The sequence below is a fragment of the Halichoeres trimaculatus genome, unplaced genomic scaffold, assembly GCF_033239565.1.
Source record: "Halichoeres trimaculatus isolate MK-OKI-2021-1 unplaced genomic scaffold, fHalTri1.1 fHalTri1_scaffold_6, whole genome shotgun sequence".
Lineage (NCBI taxonomy): Eukaryota > Metazoa > Chordata > Actinopteri > Labriformes > Labridae > Halichoeres > Halichoeres trimaculatus.
The window spans coordinates 8963231-8991084 of NW_027437184.1; the positions used below are offsets into that span (position 1 = coordinate 8963231).

At 40.3% G+C, this 27854-nt stretch overlaps 1 protein-coding gene across 5 annotated transcripts in view; it reads right to left on the reverse strand.

Annotated features, from left to right (window-relative positions):
* Positions 1 to 27854, reverse strand: part of gria1b (glutamate receptor, ionotropic, AMPA 1b) — a 93641-nt gene that overhangs the window by 62326 nt on the left and 3461 nt on the right. For 4 of the 5 annotated variants that reach the window (XM_074673031.1, XM_074673030.1, XM_074673032.1 and 1 more), the window contains exon 2: positions 24101 to 24235. In XM_074673031.1, coding sequence (XP_074529132.1) covers positions 24101 to 24235 — 135 coding nt within the window. Of the gene's footprint in view, positions 1 to 24100; positions 24236 to 26142; positions 26241 to 27854 lie in introns of those variants that run through there. The other variant, XM_074673035.1, reaches the window with a different exon arrangement.

Genomic DNA, 27854 nt, shown 5'->3' on the forward strand with positions numbered 1-27854 from the left:
TTACGAGGTTTTCTTTTCAACGTCGTACTGAGCTGAAGGCAGCGAGCAACGTCTAAACCCCAGGCTCTAATTAATGTGTTTAGTAACAATGCTGAATAATAGATTAAATGGCCGCCTTCCTCTGGGTGATACACCACTCACACACATTCCATACACATTAAATCTAATACAGTGTTCACACACACACCCTCTGACACACACACACACACACAATGAGTCTAAAGTCATTTCGGCTGCTTCTGCCTCCCGGGCATCAACGCAATAAGCTCCTGCTGAGAAAGCATCTCTCTCCCTCTCACACACTCACACTCACACAATCACACACAGGGGGAAAAGAAGGCTCCTACAAGGGTTTCCCCTGAAAATAAAAGTCACAGGTTCAAATCCCATCAGTGTGCTCCTCACCTGGTGCCTACATGCCTACATTTGCAGGGATCACCTTTTTGCTGTTATTCAGCAGTAGAAGAAGAAACCACACTCATACTTTGGTGGTTTTTGGAGCTAGAGTGGAGCTGAAAGGACAAACTTTCACGACAAATGCCACAAAAACCATCTCTGAGTCCAGACTAGCAAAGCTGTCATGTGCTGACAGGTCAACTGAGCATCAGGGATAAAAAAGGGGGAACTGAGGTAAAAAGCCTTCTTGGACTCCAGTTAACCTCACTTGAAGCTCTGAAAGTCCAAAATGTGACATTGGCATTTATGTCTACTTAATCTAGTAAAATGGAGAAAAGAAGAGAGAGGAAAATCTATTTCCACACCATGTTTAAAAGAGTGTAACTCTGGGACCGTGCAGGGTTATTCATCTCAGTTAAACACAGACATTAAACATTAAGAAATGTCTGATATCCCTGACAACATGTCTGACCTGGCCTCTCACCCTTAATGACCCCTCCTTTTCCATGTTTGGATGAAGTTTCCTGCTGTTTCTTGAGGCTGGTTGATCCTCAGTTTAATGACCTTTAAACTAGGATCGACACGTGGATTTCTGTGATTGACACCAACTCCAAAGAAACACCAAGATGCCAGGAATGAAACTCTGGATGGATGTTTGGATGCATTTTTTTTAACTTGTTTAGAAATAAACAGAATCCCAAAAAGTAAGATGTCAAGGTGAAACAGCACTCAAGATACAGAAAAAAACAGAGGTCGGGTGCCTGCAGGTCTGGTGGTGCTAGCTCTTGCAGATTAACATTCTTATGGTGGTTTTATGCAAATCCAACAAAACACACAGCATAGAACTTTAACTCCATTTCCTAGATTAAGAGAAAAAAAAAAAAGACAAACCAAGACATACCACAGAAAGTCATCTGTGCTTGTTTACATCAGGATGGTAGAAAGATAGCATTGGAGACTGCTACCCCCTAGACACAATTTATAAGCTGTATTTCATGTCTACAATAATAAAATTACCGTATTTTCCGCACTACAAGGCGCTTCGGAGTATAGGGCGCACCTTCAATGACTGGCCTATTTGAAAACTGTTTTCATATATAGGGCGCACCGCATTATAAGGCGCATAGAGTAGAAGCTACAGTAGTGGCTGGGGTTGCGTTATGCATCCACTAGATGGAGCTGCGCTAAAGGGAATGTCAACAAAACAGTCAATAAGTCAGTCAAACTCAGGTTACATCCACACAGAGCCGCACATTTTCCTATCCAACTATTTTCTGTGCCGTTTTCAAAAAAAGTGCGCTGTAAAGACGAAGCAGTTTCTGCCGTCCACAAAAGTCGTTTCCAGAGATCAGTTCAAATGCCAGACCTTTGGGGGCGCTGTATTGCTCTAACAATAGACAAGAGAAGAAGCCCGGGCCAGCCTGTGAGCTAAAGTTAGCACTTAGCAGAATTCCTCTTTACAGGTTCTTACTGCTTACTGCTGTTACTCCGACGACGCCCCCTGACTCCAGTAGCCATGATTAACCAATATGGATCCATATAAAAGGCACATCGGATTATAAGGCTTTTAGGTGCGCCTTATGGTGCGGAAAATATGGTATCCATAACTGATTTTATCGATGGTGCTGACTAGAGGCTGGAAGCCAATGTTTAATTGTAAAGTCAAATAAATAAATTCATTGTTGCTAGGTGCCGCCCTGTTGGCTATGGCTGCCTTTTGCAGCAGCTCTCTCTTCTTTGTCTGTTTCTTGTAATTTTTTTCGTCTCTTTTTCGTAATCTTTGTATTTGGAGTGGATCATTACATTGTATGGTTCATTGTTGGTCACGGACACCAAATTTTTTGTGGCTTCAGTGATATTTTTACTACTTTTTCTCCTGTGTTTGTCTGGAGATCCTACATGTAACCATGGCTGTATTGTTTACATGTGAACTCAGCTGTTAGCAGCCTGTAGCATGTCAATGCTAACAGGTGTACGACCTGTTGTGGAAGGAGGTGAGGACGACGTGCTGGTTCTCAGGTGTGAGCTAAGAAGTGACGACATGGACCTGTCCTTCCATCCATTGTTATTGGGAACGTAAGATCTATCTCCAATAAGATGGACAAGCTAGCCGTGCTAACCCAGCAACAGAGGGAATACCAGAGGACAGAGTAGCATCATGCTATTCACAGACTAACGGAGCTAACACCAGACACCAACGCCACATTGGAAGAACTTCACCTGCTGTGAGCAGACATGATCCAGGAGACAGAGACTGAACAGACTAAAGAAGCTCAGTCTTGGACCCTGTGGAGGTGGAGGCTGGCTGATTTTCTTATTTCACCTTTTTGCACTTTCTATACACTTTTTTTACTTTTGTTTTCTTGATTGCGGCTGTGACTTCAATTTTGTTGTACTTGTTACAATGACAATAAAGTTCAATTCCATTCTCATACTCAGGTCTAAAAAGTAAAACATGGCACATCATATAAGCTAACACAAGTGTTAGAATTACTGCTTATCCAATAGTAAGTGAACCATATCTGATGGCATTGAGGTTTTATACTTAACAACCAGATCTGAACTGACTGCTAGCTAAAGAGCCCAAATAAAAAAATTAAGTGCCTTTGTGAAAATCATATTTGTAAAATCCTCTCTTGTATTTTAAACCTCTGTTCATTGTTTTGGTGTGTGAAAAACCTTTGAACTCATTATTTGGCCGCTCAAACTGCACTTCACAGTTCAGATTTCATGTCTCACTCTGTTTAAACCCTGCAGGTGTCTAGGGACACTGCTGTAGTCGTCAGACAAGCGCCGCCATTTATTGCTCAGTGTGCCAGAAATAATAGAAACACAAAAACGACAAGCTTTCTGCAGCACAGTTCAACACACAACAGGAGCAGAAGAGGAGGACACAGGTGAGGAGAGGAACAAAGGGGAAAAGGCTGCAGAAGGAGCCAAATATCAAAACAAACAAAGCAAAGCACACTCTCTAAACCCACAGATCCCCAAATGACTTTCTACGGCTCAAATCACCCAGACTAGACGAAAATAAGAGCTCACCTGGCTTACACTTCAAAAAATAAAAAATGAATAAAGGCCAGTTTCCAAAGAGACAGTCCCTTTCTTCATAAAAAAAAAAAAATGAATGTGCGAATAATTACTTGAGCAAACTGCAAAGAATATAAAAAAACCCCAAACAGGTGATATGCAAATTAACACAAATTTAGATATTCAACACTATTTGTTACACTTTATCTATTTAACCCAATTATTTCCTCAGAGGATGGCAGTTTACTTTGTCACGTTTCTTTGCTTTCCTTTCTCAATGTTCCAGTTAACCTTGAAGTCACCCACAAATTAGAGTGTACTAATCAGAGAGCAGCTGACCCCTGGCTGGTGATACAACAGTGTGAATACATGGCCCATGGCTCTATCTGGGAGGGTGAATGTTCATCTGCAGCTGTGAATAACTAGTGCATGTTAAAACTGGGATGTATTGCGCAGCAGTACTGTAGAGCTTATCATCTTACATACTCCCAAACAGAAGCAGAAAGCAGGAGCGTTCCAACAACAACCAAGGGCTCGATCAAAGCACTGAATGGATAAAACTAGCTTTGAAAGAGACAGGCAGTCTGAGCTTCCTGAAGCCATTTCTAAAAGCCCCTCCCAGCTTTGACTGGAGAAACAATGGACCACTGCCCTGTTTAAAGCATGACGACAGAGATGGAGCTGTTTTTCAGCTTAAAAAACAAGCCTGTTGATTGACGTCTTTCCATCAGGGTGCATCCTTCTTAAACTGCTTTAGATCATTAATAGCCACGGTTACATGGGGAGTTTTTTGTCTTTCTGAATGGAATCTTTCTGAATGACTTTACCGAAAACAATCGTACACATGGAAAGGAGTATTCCAATCTCTAGTCTATATGCCCTGCTATAATCAAACAGAATAGTCAATGGAGCATGTGCAAACAAATGTAAACAAACATAAACAAACTGAGGAACGTCTCTAGTTGTGTCTTGCGTCATATCTGAGCATGGGCTGAAAGAATGCACCCTGACAACTTTCCATTAGAGTGGATACATGATTCCTCAATCAGTTTGGGGAAAGGAACATTCCACCTCTGTGAAACCAATTAAATGTCCATTCGAATTGGCACTTTTCTGTCTGAATGAGGTGAATACAAAGGTTAAATTCTTTCCATTTGAGCAAATAAACTGATTGCAAGCGGAATATTTGGGTCCATGTTTACGTAGCTATTGTGGAAAGAGGGAGGGGGAAATAAACACGATAGCCCCGCTCCCATCAAGTGGTTCAGTTCGGTTTGTCTTGGCTTGGCACACAGCTTATGGTGTTTCCACTCACTAATCCCAGGACAGACCCCCAGATAACCGAGACCAGTCATCCCATTTTTTGGCACCCTTCCGTAGGGGTGCCAGACTGAACCGATCTGATCTTGGAAGGTGGAGCTACAACATTGTAGACCCTTGATTGGTCGAAAGAACTTTCATACAGTCTTTTATGAAGAAATCTTGATTGCTCTTTGTATCAAAGAGCCATATTCCAATCACAAAGAGGACAAATTACTGAATGTCTTCCAGGGTTGGTCTTTGTTTATTGTGTTGCGTTTTTCTTCCTAGTTGGATTTATTAGCGGGGTACACTAAGTCGTGCTGCTATGGCATCATGCTAATATGTTACTGAAGCGGGTGTTGGCATCTGGTTTACACGCTGCCTACTACTGGAGGGAATGGTTGACTGTGGACACGCAAACAGGACCAAGCTTAACTGAGCCAACTCGTACCAAACTGACTGATCTAAACCGGACTGCTTGATGGAAACAGGGCCTATGGCTGCTCCACCTATTAGAAATGTTCAGCTTGTAGGCCTTATTGTACCTCTTATTTTGCCATTTCATGGGTAGATTAATCCTCCAGAACTACATTTAGACACTAGTTCCTTTGGTCAAAACACAGCTCAAGTGCCACCAGTTCCAGGGCTGACCTCTGATCTCACACTGCCAAACAATTTTGCTCAAGATAAAAACAACAAAAAGCAGCCACTGCAATTTTACGATCACTTGTTTTACCTGTGTGCTTTGAATATAAAAACGGTATTCTTCTCTCAGATTGTACCTCTGTGTGAGAAGAAATAAAGTGTGCTTTCATTCCCACTCTTGTCTTTTGTTACCTCCAGGTTCGCCTCCCTGCAGACTGACTGCAACTCTGGCACCTGATCTGCTTCTGTTGTGTCAAACATGAAGCTTTAGATGATTAATTAAAGATAATCCTTTTCTCTCTGCAGCTCGCTCTCGTATCTGAACAGCGGCTCTTCTTCTTTTTTTGTCTGTATTTGCCAAATTGTGTTGTTGAAGATAAACGTCTTTCCAGGCGATACACGCGGCGCTGCACTTTATCCTCGTTTCACATTTGAGACATTCAACTGAGCGTGTAACTACAAGTGAATCCTCAAGGGCAGGAATGTCACCAGCCAACCAAATCAGCTCGCTCTGTGTTTCTCTGTCTGTCTGCTTTTTCCAACGAGCCCCCTGCCTGAATGTTTCCAGCATTATGCATTCTTTATTTTTCATATTCAACAGCAATAAACAATAACTAACACAAAGTAGGGGAGCAGGGCAGGCATGTCATATCCGTCTGTCTTCTCCATCTGTAGGCTCCTGATAAGACCAGAACTGGCAGCAAAACAGAAGAGAAACACCGTTTAATTTCCCCTCAGTCCGTCAGCCTCCTCCCTCATCCTTCTCTCCTCCTCCTCAAGCTACCTTCATCTGAATGTCTGAGAGGGCAGGGAGTGTAAATGTTAGCTAGCTCTTGTGCTGAACATAGAGAGATATTCAAAACACACATGTAGGTTCTGGTAACAGTTAGTTATCAATCGTATTAAAATAAAGAAAAAAAAAAAACAATGTAGATGACCCAATCCTAACATTCAGTCAAGTCAGCTGATTCTGTATTCATCTGCACACTGCCTGTTAGTTATCCCCTTTAATATAAACCATTATATTACATTAATCATATCGTCATATCTCTAATTACTTGTGCAACAGATGGTCAAATCAGCACAAAGAACACATTAGCACAGGTTGCTGAAGTATGCTACATTTTAATTTGCTGGGATGAATGGGGATGCTGATGCAGCTGATTTGTTCAAACCGAACACTTCAGCAGAAACTCAAATCTGTGTTGTCACTTACTCAAACATATCTATACACTTAAAGGTGCCATGGGATCTTTAATAGCAGGGTGTGATTTGTCAAAAAAACAGAAGGGGAAATTTTTGCTTTTTTGTTTTGGAGTTTTTTGAACAGTTGAACGTGTCAAATAGTGCTGCACGATTTGGGGAAAAGGTGCGATTGGCGATTAGGTGGACAATGTTGCGATTGTGATTGTGCTTGCGATTTAATAAAAAAAGTTGTGTCATGAGTCTACAGACTTGCTTGTTTATCATGGAGAAAAATCAAGAAAAAAGCAGAGATGGATTACTGAGGATTTTACTTGTGCAATAATTCTCAAAATATCCAAACTTACTGTATACAAACAACAATGTACAGCACAACAGTACTGTTTTGTTTGTATTCAAAATAGCACATCTATGCCACTTTTGATTTGCACGTTTTGAAAATTACATTTTTTTGCTGTGTCATTCAACCGATAACCAAAATAACACCAAATAACAGAGGTAGAGTTTCTTTTCGCCTTGAGCGCCTCACTTACTTCTTTGTGCCCCATCTTGTCTGATTAAACTGCCGTACCAGGGGGGCAGGTAGTCACATGACCAGTCGAAACAGTGACTGATTAGTCATCTCACGCTAGCTCTCTTACTCAGTCACACACACACAGACACACAGACACACAGACACACACACATCACTCACACAAACACGCTGATTTTTTTTTACACTTTTTTAAAATAATTGCACAATCGCACCTCTTTTGTGATTACGTAATTGCATGTGCTGACATTGTGATTGCGATAATCGTGCAGCACTAATGTCAAAGTATGTAGCAGGTAGTACGCGAAAACTTGCAAAATCTGTAATAGCCTATGCTAAAAATTCCTGGATGTCCTTCTGATCCAGGAAAGCTTCTCAGTATGCAGCGGACCAGTCTACCTGGCATACTGTTTCCCACAATGCACAGCACTCACACCGTTTGTCAATATGGGTGGCAGGTTTTGGTGAATTACCGCCATCTACAGGAATGAGTAGTGGAATCAGCATTATAATTACAACATAACACTAACAATAGACGATCTGTGAGATGGAAGTGAAGTGATGCGAAGAAACACCAGTAAATAGTGACTTCCAGTTGTAAAACAGGTGTTTAATTCTACAAATTAGCCCATATAAACGACTAATTCACTTTTTAAACCATATGTGGATCATTTAGAAGTGTTTCTTCCATCAACTGTAAAAAATAAAAATCCCTTTCAGATTTTTTTTCAGGAAACAACATAACTTTCGGTGTAAGATAAGAAATCAATTATGACGTGTCTGTGTGATATAATTAACAAAATAACTACAATGCCAAGATCTGCCCATAGATTGTTTTGTTCATTTATTATAAAGGCAAAAAAAAAATCATCTTTAGCTCCGCTTCTGAAAACGTACACCAGAGTAGTATACTACAAAACAGACCCAACACAACAGTCATACTACATAATGCATTCACATGTAGTATGTAGTAAACAGTAAACAGTTTGCTTTGATTACTGACTTCATGTGGCTTTTTCAGCTCTCCTGATGGTGCAACATCTGCAGTGTTTCTTTTATCCACATCACTGAGAACTTCTGAGCAGGAGATGAACACACGTCTGGCCCATTAACAGCGATAAAGAGAAGACAGTTCAGCGTGGGCATGTTCATTCTGTTGCATTCATCAATGAGGATGTGACTCATGACACTAAATCTACATTCACACTCTGATGCATGTGCATGGGTACATTCATGATTTCCGAGGCTGCCTACAGTTCAGGTCAGGGGAAAGTTGGTGCGGACAATGTAGGAAAACTCTGTGTCAACCTGTCATCCCTGAGGATGAACACATAAAGATCTGCTCTCCATAACAAATGCACACCTTGGCACAGTAACAGGGCTTTTAAGATAAGTCATTGAGCTGATGACAAGACTTCTGCTTTAGATCCTACTTTAGTGGCTTTTTTACTCCTTTGTTGATCTTGAGGTGGTTGTACAAGAAAAGCAGGAAAAGGTTGTTTTACAATAACAATGCTGCTTCCCCTCTCCTTCATACTGAGACAGTCAACCTTCATTTTCAGGGAGCAGAGGCTGTGTTCTTTTCTTGGTTGTAGACTCTTGTAAAAAAATTTAGATCAAGGTCATTTTTTTTAGTTTTTCTGAAGTTTCATTTCACAGCCATAGTGACCTATGTATTTTCAGGTGGAAAGAGTCTCCCTTCACTCAGCTCAGTGTCTGTAAAGGGTTGTTAAACTCTACTCTCCTGCAGGTAAAAACTGTAACACAGCGATTTAACAACATGAAAAATTACCTGAACAAAAAAAGAAGAGAAACTTCCATTTTCACTGCTCTGAGGAGTTTTCTCCTAGGTTATTCATCTCTGCTGACGGTTGGATTTTCAGCCGCTCAGCCTGAACCCATTACTGCAAACTGGAGAGGAAAAGGGGGCCATATTTTTTCATGAAATGGTCCCATCCTGAGTTTTTAATGTACAGCAGCAGGGGTCTGGTTCATGAAGCCATCAGCAGAGCTGGAGCCTGCGTTAACATGAGGTCACACTCAGGTTAGAGCTCCATTCAGACCCCCTGTTACATGCTCTATTAGAGCGAGATGCTCGCTCTACCTCTCTTTCTGCTCCTCCTGATTCAATTCATTCTCCTCCATTCAGTGCACCTCCATTCTCTTCAGCCTGATTTGCTGGCATGAATGCTACATCGTGTTGTATTGTCAAAGTGCAGGGCTCCATTTGGGCTCCTTCATAACAGAATGAGCTCTTTGTTAAAGAAAAGCATTCAATAGCTTCCATCTCTCCCAGTCTCTTTTAATTTCTCTGCTTTAAGTGGTCTCTAAAGGTTGTGACCTCTGCATATATGTTCTCTGCTTATGGAGTCACAACATTAAAGGAGCAGCTTGAATTGAAGAGCTTTGCTGCTTTCTTGATGTGTATAATATGAAAAGAATGATGACACCTGGAAGTTAAAGTCCAGAGCTGGTTTGCTTTGCTCACAGCAAAACACACCAGATGTGTCTCCACTCCACCATGGCGCTGGATCAGATAGGTTTTAATCAAGTCAATGTGTCAACGCATACCAGATCCACCTTGTTGTATTCTGGCTCATAGACTGTAAAAAAAAATGGACGCCATTTTGCTCAGCTCAAAGAGAGGTCGAAAACTGCTCCCCCTGGTGACTGGCTGCAGTATAGGTAAAAAAATCTGACTCCACAGTCATTCCAGATGGGCTGTGGTCTAACTAAAAAATCAACACACCCCAGAGAAATGTTTCTCACGTCCAATTGTTGTGGTGATTTGAAGATATCATTTGGCTGCCTTGTATTCCAATCCTCTTTTTTCTGAAGTTTCATTTTCAGTAGTTATCAGAGGTTAAAAACAAGGTTTTACATCACATTTAATGATGACTGACAGCTGCCTTTCTTGTGTATTTTTTTCGAGGACTGTAAAATATGTTGGTAGGTAGAATCAAAAGGGGTTAGACTCACAAACGAAAAAATATTTATATTATTTTTGTCATCCGGCTCCCCTAATATTGTCCTGGAATCCCTCACAGTCTTTACGTTGCAGACTCTGGCTGCACAACTGCTACCAATGGCTGTGCCTGTGACGGGGGTATTTGGCTTCAAAACCGTACAATGATAAATGGCGAAGCCACGCTGTCCACTCTATAAACAGTCTATGTTCTGGCTACTTCCCACCAAATATAATACACAAGCTTCTCTTTTTGCTGGATCCTCAAGCAGGATCTAGATCAAGATTAGACAGTAGATTATCTAACAAATCTGAGAGACAAAAAAATGATTCGGGATACTGCCGTGGCACTTCTGGTGCTGTTTGTTTGATGTTTTTAACTTGGTATGGAAAGGACAAGGTCTCTACTTTCAAACTCAGGGCAAAGCAGCTTTTTGGCTTCAACCAGTCAGAAGTCAGACAATAAAATAGAGTTCAGATATAAAGTAAGACTGGTGATTTCCCAAAATAGAGCAAATCTTGACTTTTATCTCCATATCAGGCCCATAGTGAGAACTTAAAGACATCACAGTGAAAGCTCAACCACAAGCAGATGTGTGACCCCTTTTCGTAAAAGTGTAGGATGCAGTTAAGGATAGGGATGCACGATATTGGATTTTTGCCGATATCCGATGTGCCGATATATCGAAACTCCTATTGGTTGGATGGCATGCACTAGATAGACACAGGCCAAACCAGCAACCAGTGCATACAGGTATGGGAGACCTGCTCCCCAAAGTGAACCAGAGCCAGTGAGGCAAATGATATGTGGTAGTCTTACAGAGTATGGGAGTTTAAAACTGTCCCTATGGCAGTGTCTTACTCTGCTTTTTAAAGCCCTTCACCTGCAAAACTCAGACTGACGGCATTCCTCGCACTCTTTGCGCACATTTTTTTACACTCCATCAGCCATAGCTGCTCGTATATTGTATGCTCTAAAGGTTGAAAACTTGTTTTCATTTTTTTTTTTTTTTTTACAGTGCTATAGTTGCATCTCTAAAAGGACTCTGAGCATGCTTCACTAAGCCCAAAGCTCAGTGAAGTGGAGGCAGGAAGAAGAAGGAGGAAAATGATCTAATTGGGCAGAAAAAAAAAGCTAATACAGCTGATACCGATCAGTTAAAAACTGCTTGATCAGCCCTTGTACTTATCCTTGAGATCATCCTTGATGATTCAAGGCTCAAATCAAAGTCATCAATGCAATGCTGCAATGAGTTTACAGAGCCTTTCTAGTATCAGCTGTTACACACCCACCAGGTCAAATGCTCTAATAAAGGCCATCCGGTGGCGATTTGACCTCTGCCATCGCCTCAAAGTTATACCCATGAGAAAGCATCAAATCAAAATGAGCCTGTGCAAAAACAGCCTGCATTTCTTATACTAGTAACATTCTGCTTGTTATCCCAGGTGTTTCTACACTGCTAGAAAAGCATCAGTTAGATATTAGAGGATACAGTTTCTCTGTGCTCTAACACTCTTTGGGACACAGCCTCTGATCAGTCAACGGACTGAACACAAGGCATCAGAAGTCACTAAATGGAGCACTACCAGTTTAAAATAATCACTAGAAGTCTTGAAGTATGTTTTTTATCTTTTTAATTTACTGCGTGGAGTTTCTCTTATAACACTGAGGCCAGATTGGGAAGCTTATGAAAGATCACAATCGGCTGAGCCTTGTTGTAACCAAGCAGATGTCAGATTAAAACTTAAAAGAAAGTCTGCAGCATGTAGGGACTCCCAAACAGCACATCATTCACTTGTATGTTGAAACAACACTGCAGACATGGAGTAATAAGTATCTGAAAAAACAAAAAGTTAAGTTTGGTGACATCAAGGCCAGTGGGTGTAGAAAAGATGCAGAGATCTGCTTAACTTGTAAAGTGGGAAAAACTGAATCACGACAGCAGAAGCTCCTGTAAGAACTCATTATGAAAACTCAGAGTGTTTTATTATAAAATAACTCCTTTCCCACACAGAGCAGCCCCAGAAGATATACAAAGCAAAGAGACCTCCTCAGGTCATCTTCAATTTTCTGCTCAGAGACGACAGTAATTATTTGTTTGACCACGAGAAGGTGCGTGTCAGGAAAACAAGCGTCGGCTGTTCAAACAAACCCCCAATGTTTATCTGCTGAGGACAGACTCACCATTACTGATGTGTCTCTGTCGGAACCGAGCCTGAAGTCTGCGTTCACAGACACTCAGGTCTCACAGAGGCAGAGGAAAAAATCCACTGAAGGTGCCAGATAAACAACAACAGCATCTCTTAATAAGCATAAATAAAGAAGAGAGAAATAAACAGCACAAGTGCAGGGTCTGCAGATTATTAGGAGAAAACACTATTAGAAATGCGCAAAAAACAATTATAGAGCATGAAGAAAATGCAAATGAGAAAGAGAAACGTGTTAAGAAATATGAGGTTGTAAGCAGAATGAAGGAGGAAGACAACCTGAGACAATGAGGACGTAAAGAAAAGTGGACAGTTCAAACATTTCACATCACAGGTTAGTCACTGTTGTCTCGAAATGGCTCTGAGTTCTGTTTGTGTGTCTCTATGTTTGTGTGTGTGTGTGTGTGTGTGTGTGTGTGTGTGTGTGTGTGTGTGTGTGTGTGCATCATTATAGGTAATGAAGGTGACTGTGTGACACAAATAGCCAGCGCAGCGTCTCTGTAGTGCTTTTTGTTTTGAGTGCTCGTGTTGGCAGTGCATTATTTTGCACTCAGTATTTCAGATGTTTGTCTTCTTTCACATTTTATTTTAACAGGAAATGATGTGAGAAGTTTCTCTGCAGACTTCAGTGCAACTCTGGAAACGAACAGTCACGGGAGAAAGTGCACGCAAACATGAACACATGTGAGTCCTCCCCTTTGGTCCTCAGTGAAATATGTCCACAGCTATTGAAGAGATCAGCATTCAGAATAATGAGTAGCCAAACTTTGATGCAAACTTATAACAGAATTTGTAAAACTTTCAAGATTGACATTTTCAGAACTATTTTTGCTCCTGTCATTTACCCACACAGGTCTCAGGGCTTTCTCTTGTAAGATCCACAATGCATTGTTTGAATGCAAGTATAAAACCAGATGCTCAATTACAGGGCAAAGCACTCACGATTGGCTTGCTATAGTGTAGACTCCATCAATGGGACTATCCTACTTTTCCTTTTTATTTAGAGGCCAAAAAAACTCACACTTAAATCAATATTTATCTTTATCTTTTTAGCTAAATTTTGCGCGATATCAAACAGTGGGTCTCTTAATAAAATGCACACAGGCTGTCAGGTCTGCCGTTTCTCCACATTCTCTCCTCACTCACAACTGCAATAGTCTGCAGTGAGACACCTAACATTGACTTTGCTAATGTTCTGCTCACCTGAGCTCCTCCCAGCTGTTTAGCAGAGCTACAGTATTAGCTATACCCAGAATACCTTTGCAAATTGCAACCTAACAATTATGGTAACCATGAGTATAGAGGGACCACAGTGTGTTATGTGACTCTGTTGAGCACTGAAGTTGCGTAGGCAGTGCAGCAACAGCCTCTTATGCGCATCACAGCAAAGTCTGCCTGTGCGCCCCATTGTTAAAGCACACCAGAAACACTGGTTTGATGGTCTATAAAAACTTAGAACCCTATAGAATATACAATCTACCACACAGAACAAAAACAACTCCATACAAAACTGGCCAAAATTACGGAAAAACATAAACTAGTGACAATTTCTTGAAGCATATGCAGCAAAATTGCAACAGTAGCAGCCAAAATACCCCAGTTCCTTTCAGGTCCATGATATTATAGGTTTCAATTCAAGGTTCGAGCAACAACACTTTTGAACTGAGAACATTCAGTAGGACAGGAAGTCACACATTGAAACTATTTTGAAACTCTTGTTGAATTCAAATCAAACTAATCTTGACTACAACAACAAACTGTCACAATCAGTGGAGCCAGGCCAACAGTGAACAGGTTCGAGGTTACACAGTCCATCATCCTCCTCTTTTCCCTCCACTGGCTTCCAGTCTCTGCTAGGATAGATTTTAAAATTGCACTTTTTGTTTTTAAAGCCCTTAATGGCCTTGCACCTATTTATTCGACTGAGCTTCTCTCTGTTCGAAACCCCAACAGGGAGTTAAGGTCTTCACATCAGCTGCTCCTGGAAGTTTCTAGGACCAGGTATAAGCACTGGGGTGATCGAGCTTTTTCATTCACTGGATCCAGACTCTGGAACAAACATACGTACCATTACCGACTTTGGCCTTTTCAAAGCCTGGCTTTAAATATTTTTATTCAGACTGGTATTTAATACACAGTAAGGTGGTGACATGTTATCTTATTTTGTCTTGTTCTATCTGTTTTTATCTGTTTTTATTTTCCTGATGTGTTTCATTGTTGCTTTCTTTCAATCTGCTTTTATTTCTTAACTTACTATTTATTTGATCTGGAAAGCACTTTGGTCACCTCGAGTGTTGTAAAAAGCTCTATAAATACATTTTGATTGATTGATTGATTGATTTATCATGAACCAGTAGAGAGTCATCATTGGGATGGGAAGTGTGGGAAATCCTACAACTGAGTTGTGATCTTCTTGTGCCTCGGACACCATTATAGCAAGCACTTTTTTGTTGTTTGTTTCGAGATTGAACATCAACAAAGCAAAACAGTCTCAAAAAACTGATGAAACCACCTTTTTTTTAAGGAAAAAAACTCCTCAGTACTGTTGAGAGTTTTCTTACATGATGAGTTACGCTTATTGAGGAAAAGAACTCAATCCAACATAGATGTTTTCTAAGCTCAGTGAAAAGACTGATGCAGGAGAACTATTATCCTTTTCACTCTGTGGAGTCTTCTGTGAAATGAAATGGAAACATTGTTCACCCATGACTGAGATCACATCCAATCATATTGGTACATTATGAATCGTACGATGATATCGGCTGATAAATGAATGCTTCATGCACACGCTTCCTTTCTGCAGATGTTGATGCAGCTGTAGGTTCACAGCTGGTTTCATTCATACTATCAGAACCCCCCACGGTGCTCTGCTGCTCTCCTACCATCCCTGCATGAGTATACCGCTATCTGTAATGTTTTCTGCTTCTTATTAGCATATTGGCCCATACATAAAACGACCCAATTAAAGGACAAACCCCCTGATCTCTGAGGCTTCAGCTGGCTCTACTAAAGTGCGCTGTTTCTCCAGGCAGTTCTCATTAAGGGGCCATGCTAACTGCTGTAGTGAGTGAAATAGCAGCATGTAACTCCTACAACTCTGCTTTAAAATGCTAAAATATTTCTTTATGCTAAGAAGAACTTTCACATCTGCAGCTGAAAGATAAAAAATAAAAAGAACTGTCACTACAGCAGCACAAAAAAGATTATGACATTAAAAACAATGAATCAGAGAACTCTGTGCTTTTCTAGGACAGCACTTATGTACAGTCAGTCCAAAAAAAACAAAAAAGAACCATCGAACCACTTTTTAAGTCACAGCCCAGCCTCTGAAAGAGCATCAGACAGGCCGATGCAATCTCTTCACCAACAGGAAATGCTTCTTCTTCATCTCTAAATTGTGCATTGATTGACCGTCAGTCTTCATCAGCTCAGGTACAGCATTTTAGAAAATCCTGAACCTCTCAGACTCTGGCAAAATTCACTTTCTCTCTCTATTTTTATCTTTGGATCATTTGTCTCAAACTGATCCTCACTGATGCTCCTTACTTCTCCTGAGGGGTGTTTTAGGAGGGATAGAGGATTGAGTCATCTCAGAGTAAGAATACCATTTATTACACAGAGATTAAGAAAAGACAATTCAGAGTGGAGGAGCATTTCCTCTGGCTATGAAAGTCTAAAAGATTCAAGTGACACATTGAACTGTCACGACTTTGACTGCAAATGTTAGAGCTTGAAGAGGATCTGAGTTACATCAAGACACTAAAACAAAAACCTCAGTACAATAGCTTCAGGGCAGTGGTGAAATATTTTGTCTTCTGGATTCTTCTGAGAGTTGGTACTGAAGAGCGTGTCTGCTCAGCCTACTGAAGGCACACACAGCCAGATAGCTCAGCTTTTTTTGTAACTCCTAAGAGAATAGCCAAGACTCAGTTTCAGGGTTTAAAAACTTCTGGACATCTTTGGTACCTACAGGAATGTAATGTATAGGATGAGTATAGGATGAGGAACAGTGCTGTACAACCCAAGAAGGACTGCAAACTCCTGGTTTTCTTTGCCACAATGCAAAGCAGTATATCCAAAACGTGCTGAACTAGTCCTTTATTCTATTTGATGTGTGGTGATACTGAGATTCACAGCAGCTGTGTTGTAATGTTGGACCAGCTGTCAGTTCTGCACCTAGGCATCACTAATTCCTGATAAAAGTGGCTGTGAGCTCAGTCTGAGCTGCTGCTGTGAAAACTGTCAAGTGTCAGATGCAGCAGCTCTGAGTGCTGAGTCTCTGCTCGCAGTGAAATATTTGTTTTTCCACCTCAGATGCAGCCATGCCACTCTGCTCTGACTGTAGAGTCTGTCTCACAGGAGGCAGAGCTCAGTCTGTTTTACATTTCACACAACAACAGACCAGAGAGAGACGGGGGAAGGGAGGAAGGGGGAGTCATAGTAAGATAAAGAAGAGAGAAGAAAGGGGTGAGGAGATGGTACACACAGCGCAGTAAGCAAGAGGAGGACAGTGAGTCAAATCTTGGAAATGTATTTCAAGCCAGAAGTCCCCTGAGAAAAACTGTCTTTAGCTGAAGCAAACCAAGCATTTGAATTTCTGGAAAATGTAATCATGGAAGAAATTGTTGGGGGGAGAAATTCAAAGTCTTGTACCTGTGATTATTTTGGCTTCAGACCAAAACTACAAAGCAAACCAGAGCACCTGGATGAAGCAATTTGCCATCTTTGAAAACAGCAACAGAAAAAGATGAAGAACTGTGCTTACAGCATACAAATCAACAAACAGACGGGGACAAAACAAAAAGAAAACCCTCTGCATTAGTAAAGATGTCTTTCTTTTTTGCTGCCTTGTTTCTCTCAAAAACTTCTGTCGGTGCAACAAGATTTATCCATTAGCCAAATACGACCAAACTCTGAAAGTAGTTGTCGAACTCAGAAAGCAACTTAAGATTTTGACCTGATGCTACCACAAGACTAAAGTTGGGGCTCAGACTGGCACACACACTCATTTATGATCTATGATGAAGGTTTAAGTGAATGCCCCACATACAGAGTCAATAGTGCACATCGCAACTGGCGTTGATCCCGAGACCATTTGACCATTAGACAATTTGCTGCCTTTCTACTCCACATTTTTCCAGTCTCCTTTCAGCTGTCCTTTCCAATAAATGTCCAAAAACCCACAATATTTTACAATTTAACTCACTGTCAACAAACAATTGTGTGGACGTCCATCTGCTCTGCAATAATGCTGGGCTCCATCTGCTGCCGACAGGTACATTATGGAGCCAGAGCAAGCAGTCCTGAACACTCTAATTGCTTGCTTTGCTGTTTCCTTTTATTCTGACATAAGCTTTATTCGCTGTCTGAAAATTGTTGATTTTGGGGCTTTTTGGGAAACATAAATGCTGATACTGATGTGTGAAAGGCACATTTTGTCAGAATTTTGATCAGTCAGGCACCAGATAGTATAGCCCTGAAAGTGTAAAACAGCGAGGAAAAACAGGTGAGACAGAGATATGAAGACAGGTAGTCTTCCTCAGATGGAGACAGAAAGAAAAGGGCAGAGAAGAGGCACACAGAAAGAAAAAAAAATGGGAAAGAAAAAGAGAGTGAGAAAGAGAGAGTGAGTTTGTGGGTTGTATCCAGAGGGCAGGTGGGATCAGCTCAGGTGCAGCAGAACATTCAGACTCAGTTCACGTCTGCTTTGGAAAAATAACCTGCAGCACAGAGCTGAGTCTGGACTGTTTAAAGGATCATTCTGCTTCACTTCAGCTGGCTTTTATTTTGGTGGATTTTACGTTTCGGCACATTCACTCAAGCTGTGTGCTCAATCTCAAGGTTAAGATATCTTCTCTTTATGTTAACACTATAACATAAAGTGGAGTAAGAATAAGATTCTGTGTCACCTGAAGTTTTTTTTTTTGCTTTTTTGTTTGTTTTAGATACTGAAATTATTAAATCTTCGCCGAAGGGGCCTGGTCACAAAAAGTGCACAGCTTTTGCACCTCCTTGACCTGTACCACTGACCTAAAATAAGACACATCTAGTCCACAAAGAGCACGCAGAAGGTAAAATGCATTTGAAACTTTAAAGGTCCCATATTATGCTCCTTTTCTGCAGTTTAATATGGATCACTGATGTCTTCATGAAATGGTAGTAACATGTTTTGGTCCAAAAAGGCAATAAATCAAGCACAGCAGCATTGTTTCCAGGCTATCATAGCCCCTCTGTTCAGAATGCTCTGATTTAGTGGGCGTGGCCTTCATATGTAAATGAGCCACTTCTGATACCGTCCCACTCTTCCATGTCACTTAGAGCGGCCCCACGAACTCCGAGTGCACAATGTTTAGAAAACAGCGAAGCTCGTTTACCATAACATTACAGACTAAAACAACAGGCTAACCACAGCTAAAGTTAGCATCCTGAAGCTAACACAGGGACAGGGGGGACACTGAGAAAAAGCTCTTACATCTGCTCCACAGCACACAGCATTTAAAATACTCACATTTCCAGGGTCCGAGGTCTGTTGGCGGATGGTTGGTAATGCGCCTGGATTCAGGACCAGTCTATTCGCTAGACCTCTGTTGTACTGTCCAAAGTTGGAAAAGCAGCCGGCGGTGCAGTGACTAGCACACACATACACAGTTTTACTGAGTGTAGCTGGCACATTTCCTTGATAAATGAACTCTAGCCACTCTTGTCTTCTTCCGAGATGGGAAGTTTGTGCTTGTTATGTGGCTGTTTACAGCCAAAAACAAAGCAGTGATGGCCCTTCAACTTTGGCATTCTCCTCCCGGGGAGGAGAGTGGGCAGGGAGGGGGTAGCTGCTCCGGTGGACCAATCTGGTCAGACTTGCTCCTGATTTGTCAAAAAAGGGAATCGAGGAATCAAAATCCAAACAGCTCGTTTTAGGTCAGGATTTTACATTCACAAGCACTACTAAGTACAGGTTTTGTCATTAAATATCACATTTTGTGGGCTGGGAGGAAAGCCAAAGACCCACAAATTTCACTAAAAGACTTAATAAAGTGATTTTTGCATAATATGGGACCTTTAATGCTGAACCTTGGTGCAAAATAATAATTCAGTAACACAAGCACGCACAGGTACACAAAGTTAGAGTCAAAGTTTTACTGCATGTTGATACATGGTTGTAGCTTCAGTATTCATAAACAATGTCATACTCATTAAACAGTTCACTTTGGGGCAACCCTAACATCACAGAGATATACAAGGGGTTATCAACTGCTTTGGTCCAGGAGCCAAATTTTTTTTTCTGCAGATGCAGTGAGGGCCAGATGCTCTCTTTGAATAAATAAAGACATCGTTTTATCCGAGGTAAAAGATTATTTGATATATTGATTTTCCAAACATATTATATGTTATTGTTCAGTATTTGTTAGTGTTAACAAACTCATATTACCTGTGCTGCAGCAAGCCACCAGGGAGCAACTGAATATTTTAGGTTTCATATTTGTGAGGCTGTTAAGCTGTCCATCAACACCAAATGCAGCATGGTAGGTCAATGAGATCACCGGCAGGAGAAAGGCCACCTGCTCTGCAATAATGCTCGGCTGCATCTGCTGCCAACAGGTACATTATGGAGCCAGAGCAAGCAGTCCTAAACACTCTAATTGCTTGTTTTGCTGTTTTTCTTTCATTTTAAGGCAAGCTTTATATTCTTTCCGGAAATTGTTGATTGTGTGTGAAAGGTAGCCAGCAGGAGAAAGCCTTCTGAATATGAAGCTTAGAAGGTGTCACTCTCAAGGAGCCTAAAGGGGAAGGTTGATGCAGAAGAGCTCAGCACTTCTGACTGATAAGTATTTACAGTGCCGACTTTTAGAAATGCTGTATCTGTGTGTCTCATTCACAAACTGTCACTGCTGCTAAAGAGAATAATTTGGGGGAAAGTGAGAAGAGTTGAAGATTCATATCCTGTACAGTAAGAAACCCTTCAGTCAGAGAAACAGTTCTACAAATCTTAATACTCCATACAAGAGAAATTATTAACCCAACTTCAACTAAACAAGACAGGGCAACAAGTGCAGCCCTGCGTGGATCCAGTTTGTTGTTATTTTTGATTGAGGGCAGGCTGTGGCATAAGATACTTTACAGAAGGCTTGTGTTTCATTTAAGTGGGATTAAATAAAGTAATAGTTTTTTCTCCACACTGCAATATTTTTTAGTAAAATTCTGTGGGCCAGATGGAAAGCTCTGGCAGGTCATATTTTGCCCGAGGGCAAGAAGAGTTTGCTCAGGAAAACAGAGTTGTCACAACTGAATGAGGTATGAATCAACTTTACAATACACTGGAGCTAGCCTGTCCTCCTAACAACATTTCACCTGTATGTGGACGGATTTGAGCTCTGCCAGAAGAAGAGTTTACAGCTCCTCTATGCACAGAGCTACAATGGCATGTACACACAATATCAACAGTCTTGTGCTTTTTTGATTGCAATCTCAAGTTTGAGACAGCATGTATGACCAATTCTTTAATTTGTAGCCACAATCCATTCTTAGATACTTTTAAATCAGGTAATTTAAGAATGGTTTAATGTTGCATTTTTACGATTACATTTTTTTTATGCGCTGTTTTCTTTCAGCTGGCTCTGATACCCTCTATTTCTTCCTTTCACAGAGGGGTAACCTGGGGTTAAACGAGTTTCAAATATTTGCGTATCAAAGTTTGATGTCCGATCTGATTAGGATGTTTCACCTTGCTTACTTTAACTCCCTGCAGGATGGAGATTCAGCTCTAAACAAATCAAAGGCTGAGATTCTGTCAGATGAATCTGCTCTATGGAGCTCTGCACATGTATAAAGCATGACTCAGCAGAAACATGAGCACTTGTTACTGCACTTTATGAATAGAAATGAACCGGAAACTTTACCGAGCTCCAAATCAGAAATAAAGCTGCAGGCTGGCAGCAAAAACAAAAAAAAGCCATGATGAATTTCTCATTATGACCACCCTTCATTTGGAGGATTAGGAATAAATCTGGAAAAAGATCAATTTAACTCTATGACGTGAATTCCTGGCATTTTGAAAGGACATTCTAAACAAACTCCAGAAATGATTTTTGTGAAAAGAAAGATTTATTTTGCACTTACTTAATTCTAGCCTCCTAAAAAGTAGACTGGGAATAAGTATTTATTATTTCAGCCCTACAAAGATACTTGAGCTTGACACTCTTCCAATAAAAAGTATGTTAGTATTACAGCTTAACATACTGTGTTTGTGTGAAAGATGCTCCTCCAGTACAATTACCAAGCTCAAATTTATATATAAAGAAAGAAAGAATAAATATAGAGAGAGCTGGAGAATAATCAATACATTTCAGAGGTCTTTCTTAATCTGTGCCCCCTAGCAAATTCACGGTTCACCTTTAAAAACCCAGCATCACAGTGGGAAGATGCTGTTTATATCTTTATCAAAGTGAGGGTGATTTATTCTTGCAGAATTTGAATATCAGGTGCAAAAAAAAAACAAGCTGGTGAATCCAGTATTTAGGGCAGAACAAAACAAGGTCAGCACATTGTTCTCCAAACCTACTGCACTGAGCTGAACGTTCCCCGGAGCCACAGTCCATTTAATGCTGAACTCCCCCTGCTCTACGTGCATTTACTGCTGCTGCCTGCTCTTTCAAAGCGGCCTAGACTTAGTTGTTTGTTCCCTTAAACCCAGGTCAGCTGAATGAAATCTGGATGATGGAGGAAAGGCACACTGACCCATGATGGAGACCACAAACCATCAGGACCATCAGACAGACTGAGAGCACACAACCAAATGTACACGAACAGCTCAGCTGGCTTAAATAAAACATCCACTGCCCACTCTGAGAAAAGGGGATCGTTTAGTTGTTGGCAGAGAAACAATCCACTTAAGTCCCAAAAGATATAAAACATAAGCATCTACCAGAAGATAAGAGTACCAAGTGGCTTTTAGTGTTTCTGAGGATTTTGAATGACCAGTACTTTTAGACACAAATTGGTCAATTTTGCACTAAATGGAGAAATTTTACCACATACCAACATATGTTGGCTATTTTAAATGTTTTAAATGTTTGAATGGTCTTGCCCTGCCTTACCTCTCTGAGCTTCTTCACCCCAACTCCCCCCCTCGGTCCCTCAGGTCAGCAGACCAGCTGCCCCCGCAGGTGCTGGGGTCCAGAAAAAAGCTCAGTGGAGTCAGGGCCTTCTCTACTGTTGCTCCCCGATTTTGGAAAAGTCTTCCCCTGCACATTAGAGAGGCCCCTTCACTGCCCACTTTTAAAAAGCGTCTAAAAACCCATTTTCATTCTTTGGCTTTTAACCTCAGCGAGACATAGTTTCTTTGCCTGATCCTGTTTCCTTTCATTTTCTTTCATTTGCTTTTAATTGTTTTTAGTATGTTTTGTTTTATGTAGCTGTTTTTCTTATCAGATTTTATCTTTTGATTTTTATCTCCCTGTATAGAACTTTGTTTACAGCTGTGGTTGTTGTAAAAAAGTGCTTTATAAATAATGTTGGTATGGTATGGTATGGTATTTTGTTTCCCATTATTTAATGGTTATTATTTCAATTTTCTGTTTTCTTTTATGTAAAGCCTTGTAATTTAAAGGATGACACATTCCATGTAATCTGCTTTTTAGCTTCCTCATCTCAATTTACGGTAGCAAAAAAAAAAAAAAAAAGTAACCAACACACAGGACTGGATTTTGATATGAGACACTTGTATGAGTACACTTCCAGAGTAGCTGACTTGACTGTCGCCATTCAGATTTCCTGACTTCCTTGAATGCATCAAACATTATGTCTTTCATCTCCATTCAGGTAACAAACATCAAGAAAGAATTGTCTTCTCCTCTTAAGGACACACCTGGCAAAGCTTGACTTTTGACCTTTTCCTTCTCTACATTATGACATTATTTCAGAAAACTTTCAGCCTGTTAATTACAAGAAAATCTGTTTCTTTTCAAAGCTCATATCCCCAAAGTAAGCCTCTGAGCCACCTAATATTTACAGTAAAACTAAGACCTAACAGAAACAGATGGACCGACAGGCTCCCTCAAACAAAAAACATAATGAAATTTTGAAAACAGGTTTCAGTGGGAAATGATGCCTCACTTTTGATTACTGTTGCTTCTCAAGTTTGAATGTAAACATTACAGTGCACAAAATAAAGTCTTGGATGAAAGTTGTTCCCCACTCACTTTCGCTACCAGAGACTAGCTGGGGAATTTCCTAAACTTGCTTATACCTGTGCTTGGTAGTTTAAGGACATTCAGGTGGTGGGTGTCATGTAAGATCACCTGGTGAAACTGTATCTGATTTTGGTTTCCACACTCCCCTAGGAGACATGTCTGTCTCGTTAGCTGCTAAATTCTCCACTTTATTCAGTTTCTAACTGGTAATCTTTTCATACTGTGGCTTCATCAGAGACTTCTGCTCAACACAGAGATCAAACCAGAGAAAAATCACCGCAAAAACCAAACATTTGTTAAATATTTGTCAAATGAAGGACCCCAGCAGAGCTGCAGACTCTGTGTTTATCCATTCAGAGGTCAGAGCTATGAGCGACACTTCCTCAGAAAGATATTCATGTCAGTATTGATATCCAAGCCCTTCTGTCATGCCTGTGAATCCTGATAGGTCACTTAATCTGAATTCAACGGAGGGAGTATTTGGATGTATTATTTGCTCAGCTTCTGCACAGAGCAAACTGAGCCCTCCCTGAGATGTCGCTTGGCAGTCAACCTTTGAACAAGGGGATCTGGGGATTCATGATTTACATCCATCGCCATGCCCTTGACATCAGAAAATAAACCTCTACTCACAGGCATAGGTCATGGCAAAGCTGCTCCCCGTGTCCACCATGTCCACCTGTGGCACCAGCTTGGGGACATCCTGGTGTTGAGCCAGAGCAAAGCGAAAGACCTCATACTCATGGGAGCCGGTGGGGAAAAGGCCTCCTGTTTGCCAAAGAGACAAAGAAGAGATAGATGAGAGATGTCCTAAAGCTCAGAGAAAGAGAAAGAGAAAGAATCACTATTCACACCAGGCAAACAGAAATCACTTGTGGTTTAAAAGTGGAGGTAAGCAGCTCTGCTAAACAAACAAACAAACAGGATAATTAAAAGTAAACTGTTTTAGGATTAGGTGAATTGGTGCACGATAATCTCAAAATTTAAAATCCTGCTGTTGATGAAAATATGCGAACAAAATAACCACCTTTAGGAGACCAAAACTGTTCAGTTTATGCAAAATGGAAATGTTTGATTTATTGATGTGAGCATCCTTTATTTTGCTGTGTAGTGAGATACCATCAGAGTACACTGAGTCTCAAACACCACTTGAAGCTGAGCAGAGAGCCCTTCTCCTCTCTTTTGTTGAAGTTATGCTGGCATCTTTGTTGCAAACACTCAAGCAAAGTCTTACTTTCCCTTACATAAAGTTATACAAAATTGAACTGTGTCATATTATTTACTGTACATGGGAAAGACGATAAATGACTTTTGAGTGAGGGGAAGTTTCACTAAAGTTACACTGGGTAGTGCTAAGCAATGTTACATTAAGGTCAATATGCCTCTCTGCCGTTGCTTAATATGCTTCAATTTTCTTTGTAATGCTTTCTGCTTTTTGAGCATACACTACCTTTGAGGTTACTCTTAAAACCTCCACTCCAGCATTGATGAAAGCATAAAAATGTGAAAAGTCTCTCTTAGCTATGAAGAACTGTTAGACTTTGGCAAAGTCCATCACAAGCTTGAACACCACATGACAGACTTAAACTTTTTGCTTCATCTGGACCAAGTCAACTTCAGCCAACATAATACAGCAGCAGTGAACCTGTGCGAGTGGTGTGAACAACAAACAAACAGCACACTGAAGAGAGGACTCTGGTACAGACAAGAGAGGTGGGCAGCAAAAAGGGGAACTGGCAATGTAAGATTTTCATTGTGTGAACCAGTGTATGTCAACTAGCAGCCCACAAGCCAAATCCGGCCTGTCAGAGCTTTCCATCCAGTCCCAAAATATTACAAAAATGTATCCTAATGAGAACAAAAACTATACTTTCTTTATTTTGAAACACAATTTATTGACATGAACCATCAATAAGGTAGAGAAGAGTCCAGTACTATTCTTATCATACTCTTAAACTGAGATAAACTGTGCTAATCAGTCTGCTCATTACTGCATTACATTACAACACAATCTACAAACGTACTGTAATTGAGACATAAGCATTTTTTAATCATGTTGAAACCATGCTAAGAATAATTGAAATCTTCTATTAGTCTCATGATTAACTGAAACTTTTCCACTGAGTTGCATATTGAAGCATAAAAGCTGGTCGATTACGGCACAGACGAAGTTTACCATTGTCCCTGAAAATAATGGCCGTCTGCTTCACAGTAATTGCTGCTAAAAGCTTCTTTTCTCAGCTCTTGTTCAGCTTATTGTTCAGGCTCTCACACTCTCAACATAATGGTTCGGGGTCAAATTATCTGAACACTTAAGCTGGGACCAATCAACCCTCTTCTCGGCTCGATGGGGATTAGTTTTATACATGTGCACTGACTGTACAGCCAGCCGCCCAGCTACAAACAGCTGCTTCAATCAAGTGTGGAAATCAAATTTTACCGTGTACATCTTCATTTCGTCGCCAGTTTTGACTTTTTTTTTTTGTTGTTGTTGTTTGTTTTTTAACAAATCTTACCCCAAACTCTGCGTAGCTGGTAAACGTTAGCAAACCGTTGAACTAATCACAGACAGAGGAAGTTAGCACTTGCAACGGCTTTTGATCTTAATAAAACACTGAAAACACGAAAATAAATCATCCTTCACACACAGTAGTACAAAACAATAACTTACAAACCTTCAGATGTTGTTAGAGAGGAGCTAAATTCCCTAAAAGTCCCACATTTGGGTTTGAATGAGACACTCTTTGCGTACCGTAGACTCCTGACGGTTCGGTCGCACCCTTTCAAAATAAGAGTTTTTTTTTTAAAGTTCGATTCTTTGATATGTTAAAGAGACAGCAATAGACAGACTAAAATATTAAATCAAATTACAGAGTTACTATTGAATAAAGTTAACTACACTAAGGAGGAAACTTTTGTAAATTTCAAAAGAAAAGTACTATTTATTCATCAGCAGGAAGTTAATGAGTAACCAAGAACAATTACTTGTTTTGTTTTTAAGATATAACATCAACCTTCTTAGTTTAAATTTAGAATTAAAGATTAAAGTAGTAGTTTAAGCCAGAATACTGAAGAAGCTTCAGGTGTTTTTTTGTTTGTTTGTTTGTTTGTTTGTTTGTTTGTTTGTTTGTTTGTTTGTTTGTTTTTAGCCCCCCCACCCCACCCCCCCAAAAAAATAAAAAAATAAAAATTAAATTAATGAAATAATAATAAATTAAATAGATAAATAAATAAAATGAAATAAATGAGATAAAATAAAATAAAATTATTATTAATATCAATAATAATAATTATCATTATTATAATTATAATAATGATAATAAAATAAAACATCATTACATGTCGTTATGATGTGTAGACCATAGAATAGAGCCTTCATTAAGAGATTTAGATCCTTTTCTGAATAAAAAGGAGCATTTAAAATGACTAACTGGTTAAAGTACAGACCTCAACTTATGTCATCAAATTTGGGTGAGCTGGGAAACAAACTGGACAGATCTATTGAAGACCCAAAGGAAAGCCTTTGGGTTAATGTCTGTCATGAAGTTCTCAGGAAACATACTAACACTTTGCCAGAAGCATGCTGCTGTAACTGCTGCAAAAGGTGGACAAATGAAGCATATAAGTTTAAAGTAGATAAAACAGTAGGACTCACTTGTGCACAGAGCAAACATCTGTATGCCTGTGTATATGAATGATCATGCTTTGAGGGAGAAAAGCTCAGTACTTTCAGATCTTTCAGGTGTTTTAACACTGTTGGCAACCAGTGCATATGTGCAACAACAAAAAAAAAAGAAAGTTAAAAGTGGTCTAAACAGATAGGCTAAAGTTTGTTAAAATATCTACTGTTAAAAGTTTGGACTTTGCAAAATAACACAACAAATTCTACTACTACTCTTTAAATTTTGCAGATTTTCATCCCTCATCCATCAGCATATTTCCCTTTCGAGATTGCAGGGGGAGCCCATTCCAGCTGTCATTGGGCACAAGGCAGAGAACAACTATACACACACACACACACACACACACACACACACACACACACACACACACACACACACACACACACACACACACACACACACACACACCTGTGGGCAGTTTTAGAGTGACCAATCTAACTGGTGAGCATGTGTTTTTGGACTGTGGGAGGAAGCTGCAGTACCCAAAAGAACCCACAAACTCACACACAGAAAGGACATACAAACTCCACACAGAAAGGCACCTGTCTGGCTGGGGAACTGAGCCAGTAACCTTCTTGTTGTTAGGCAACAGTGCTAACCGCTGCACCAAGACTCACTTTGTGATACAATGCTGTTGGTGGTGCTGATTCCTGGATTCTTACTGAGTGACAGTTCCCAGATATGATTGAGATGTGACGTTTTGA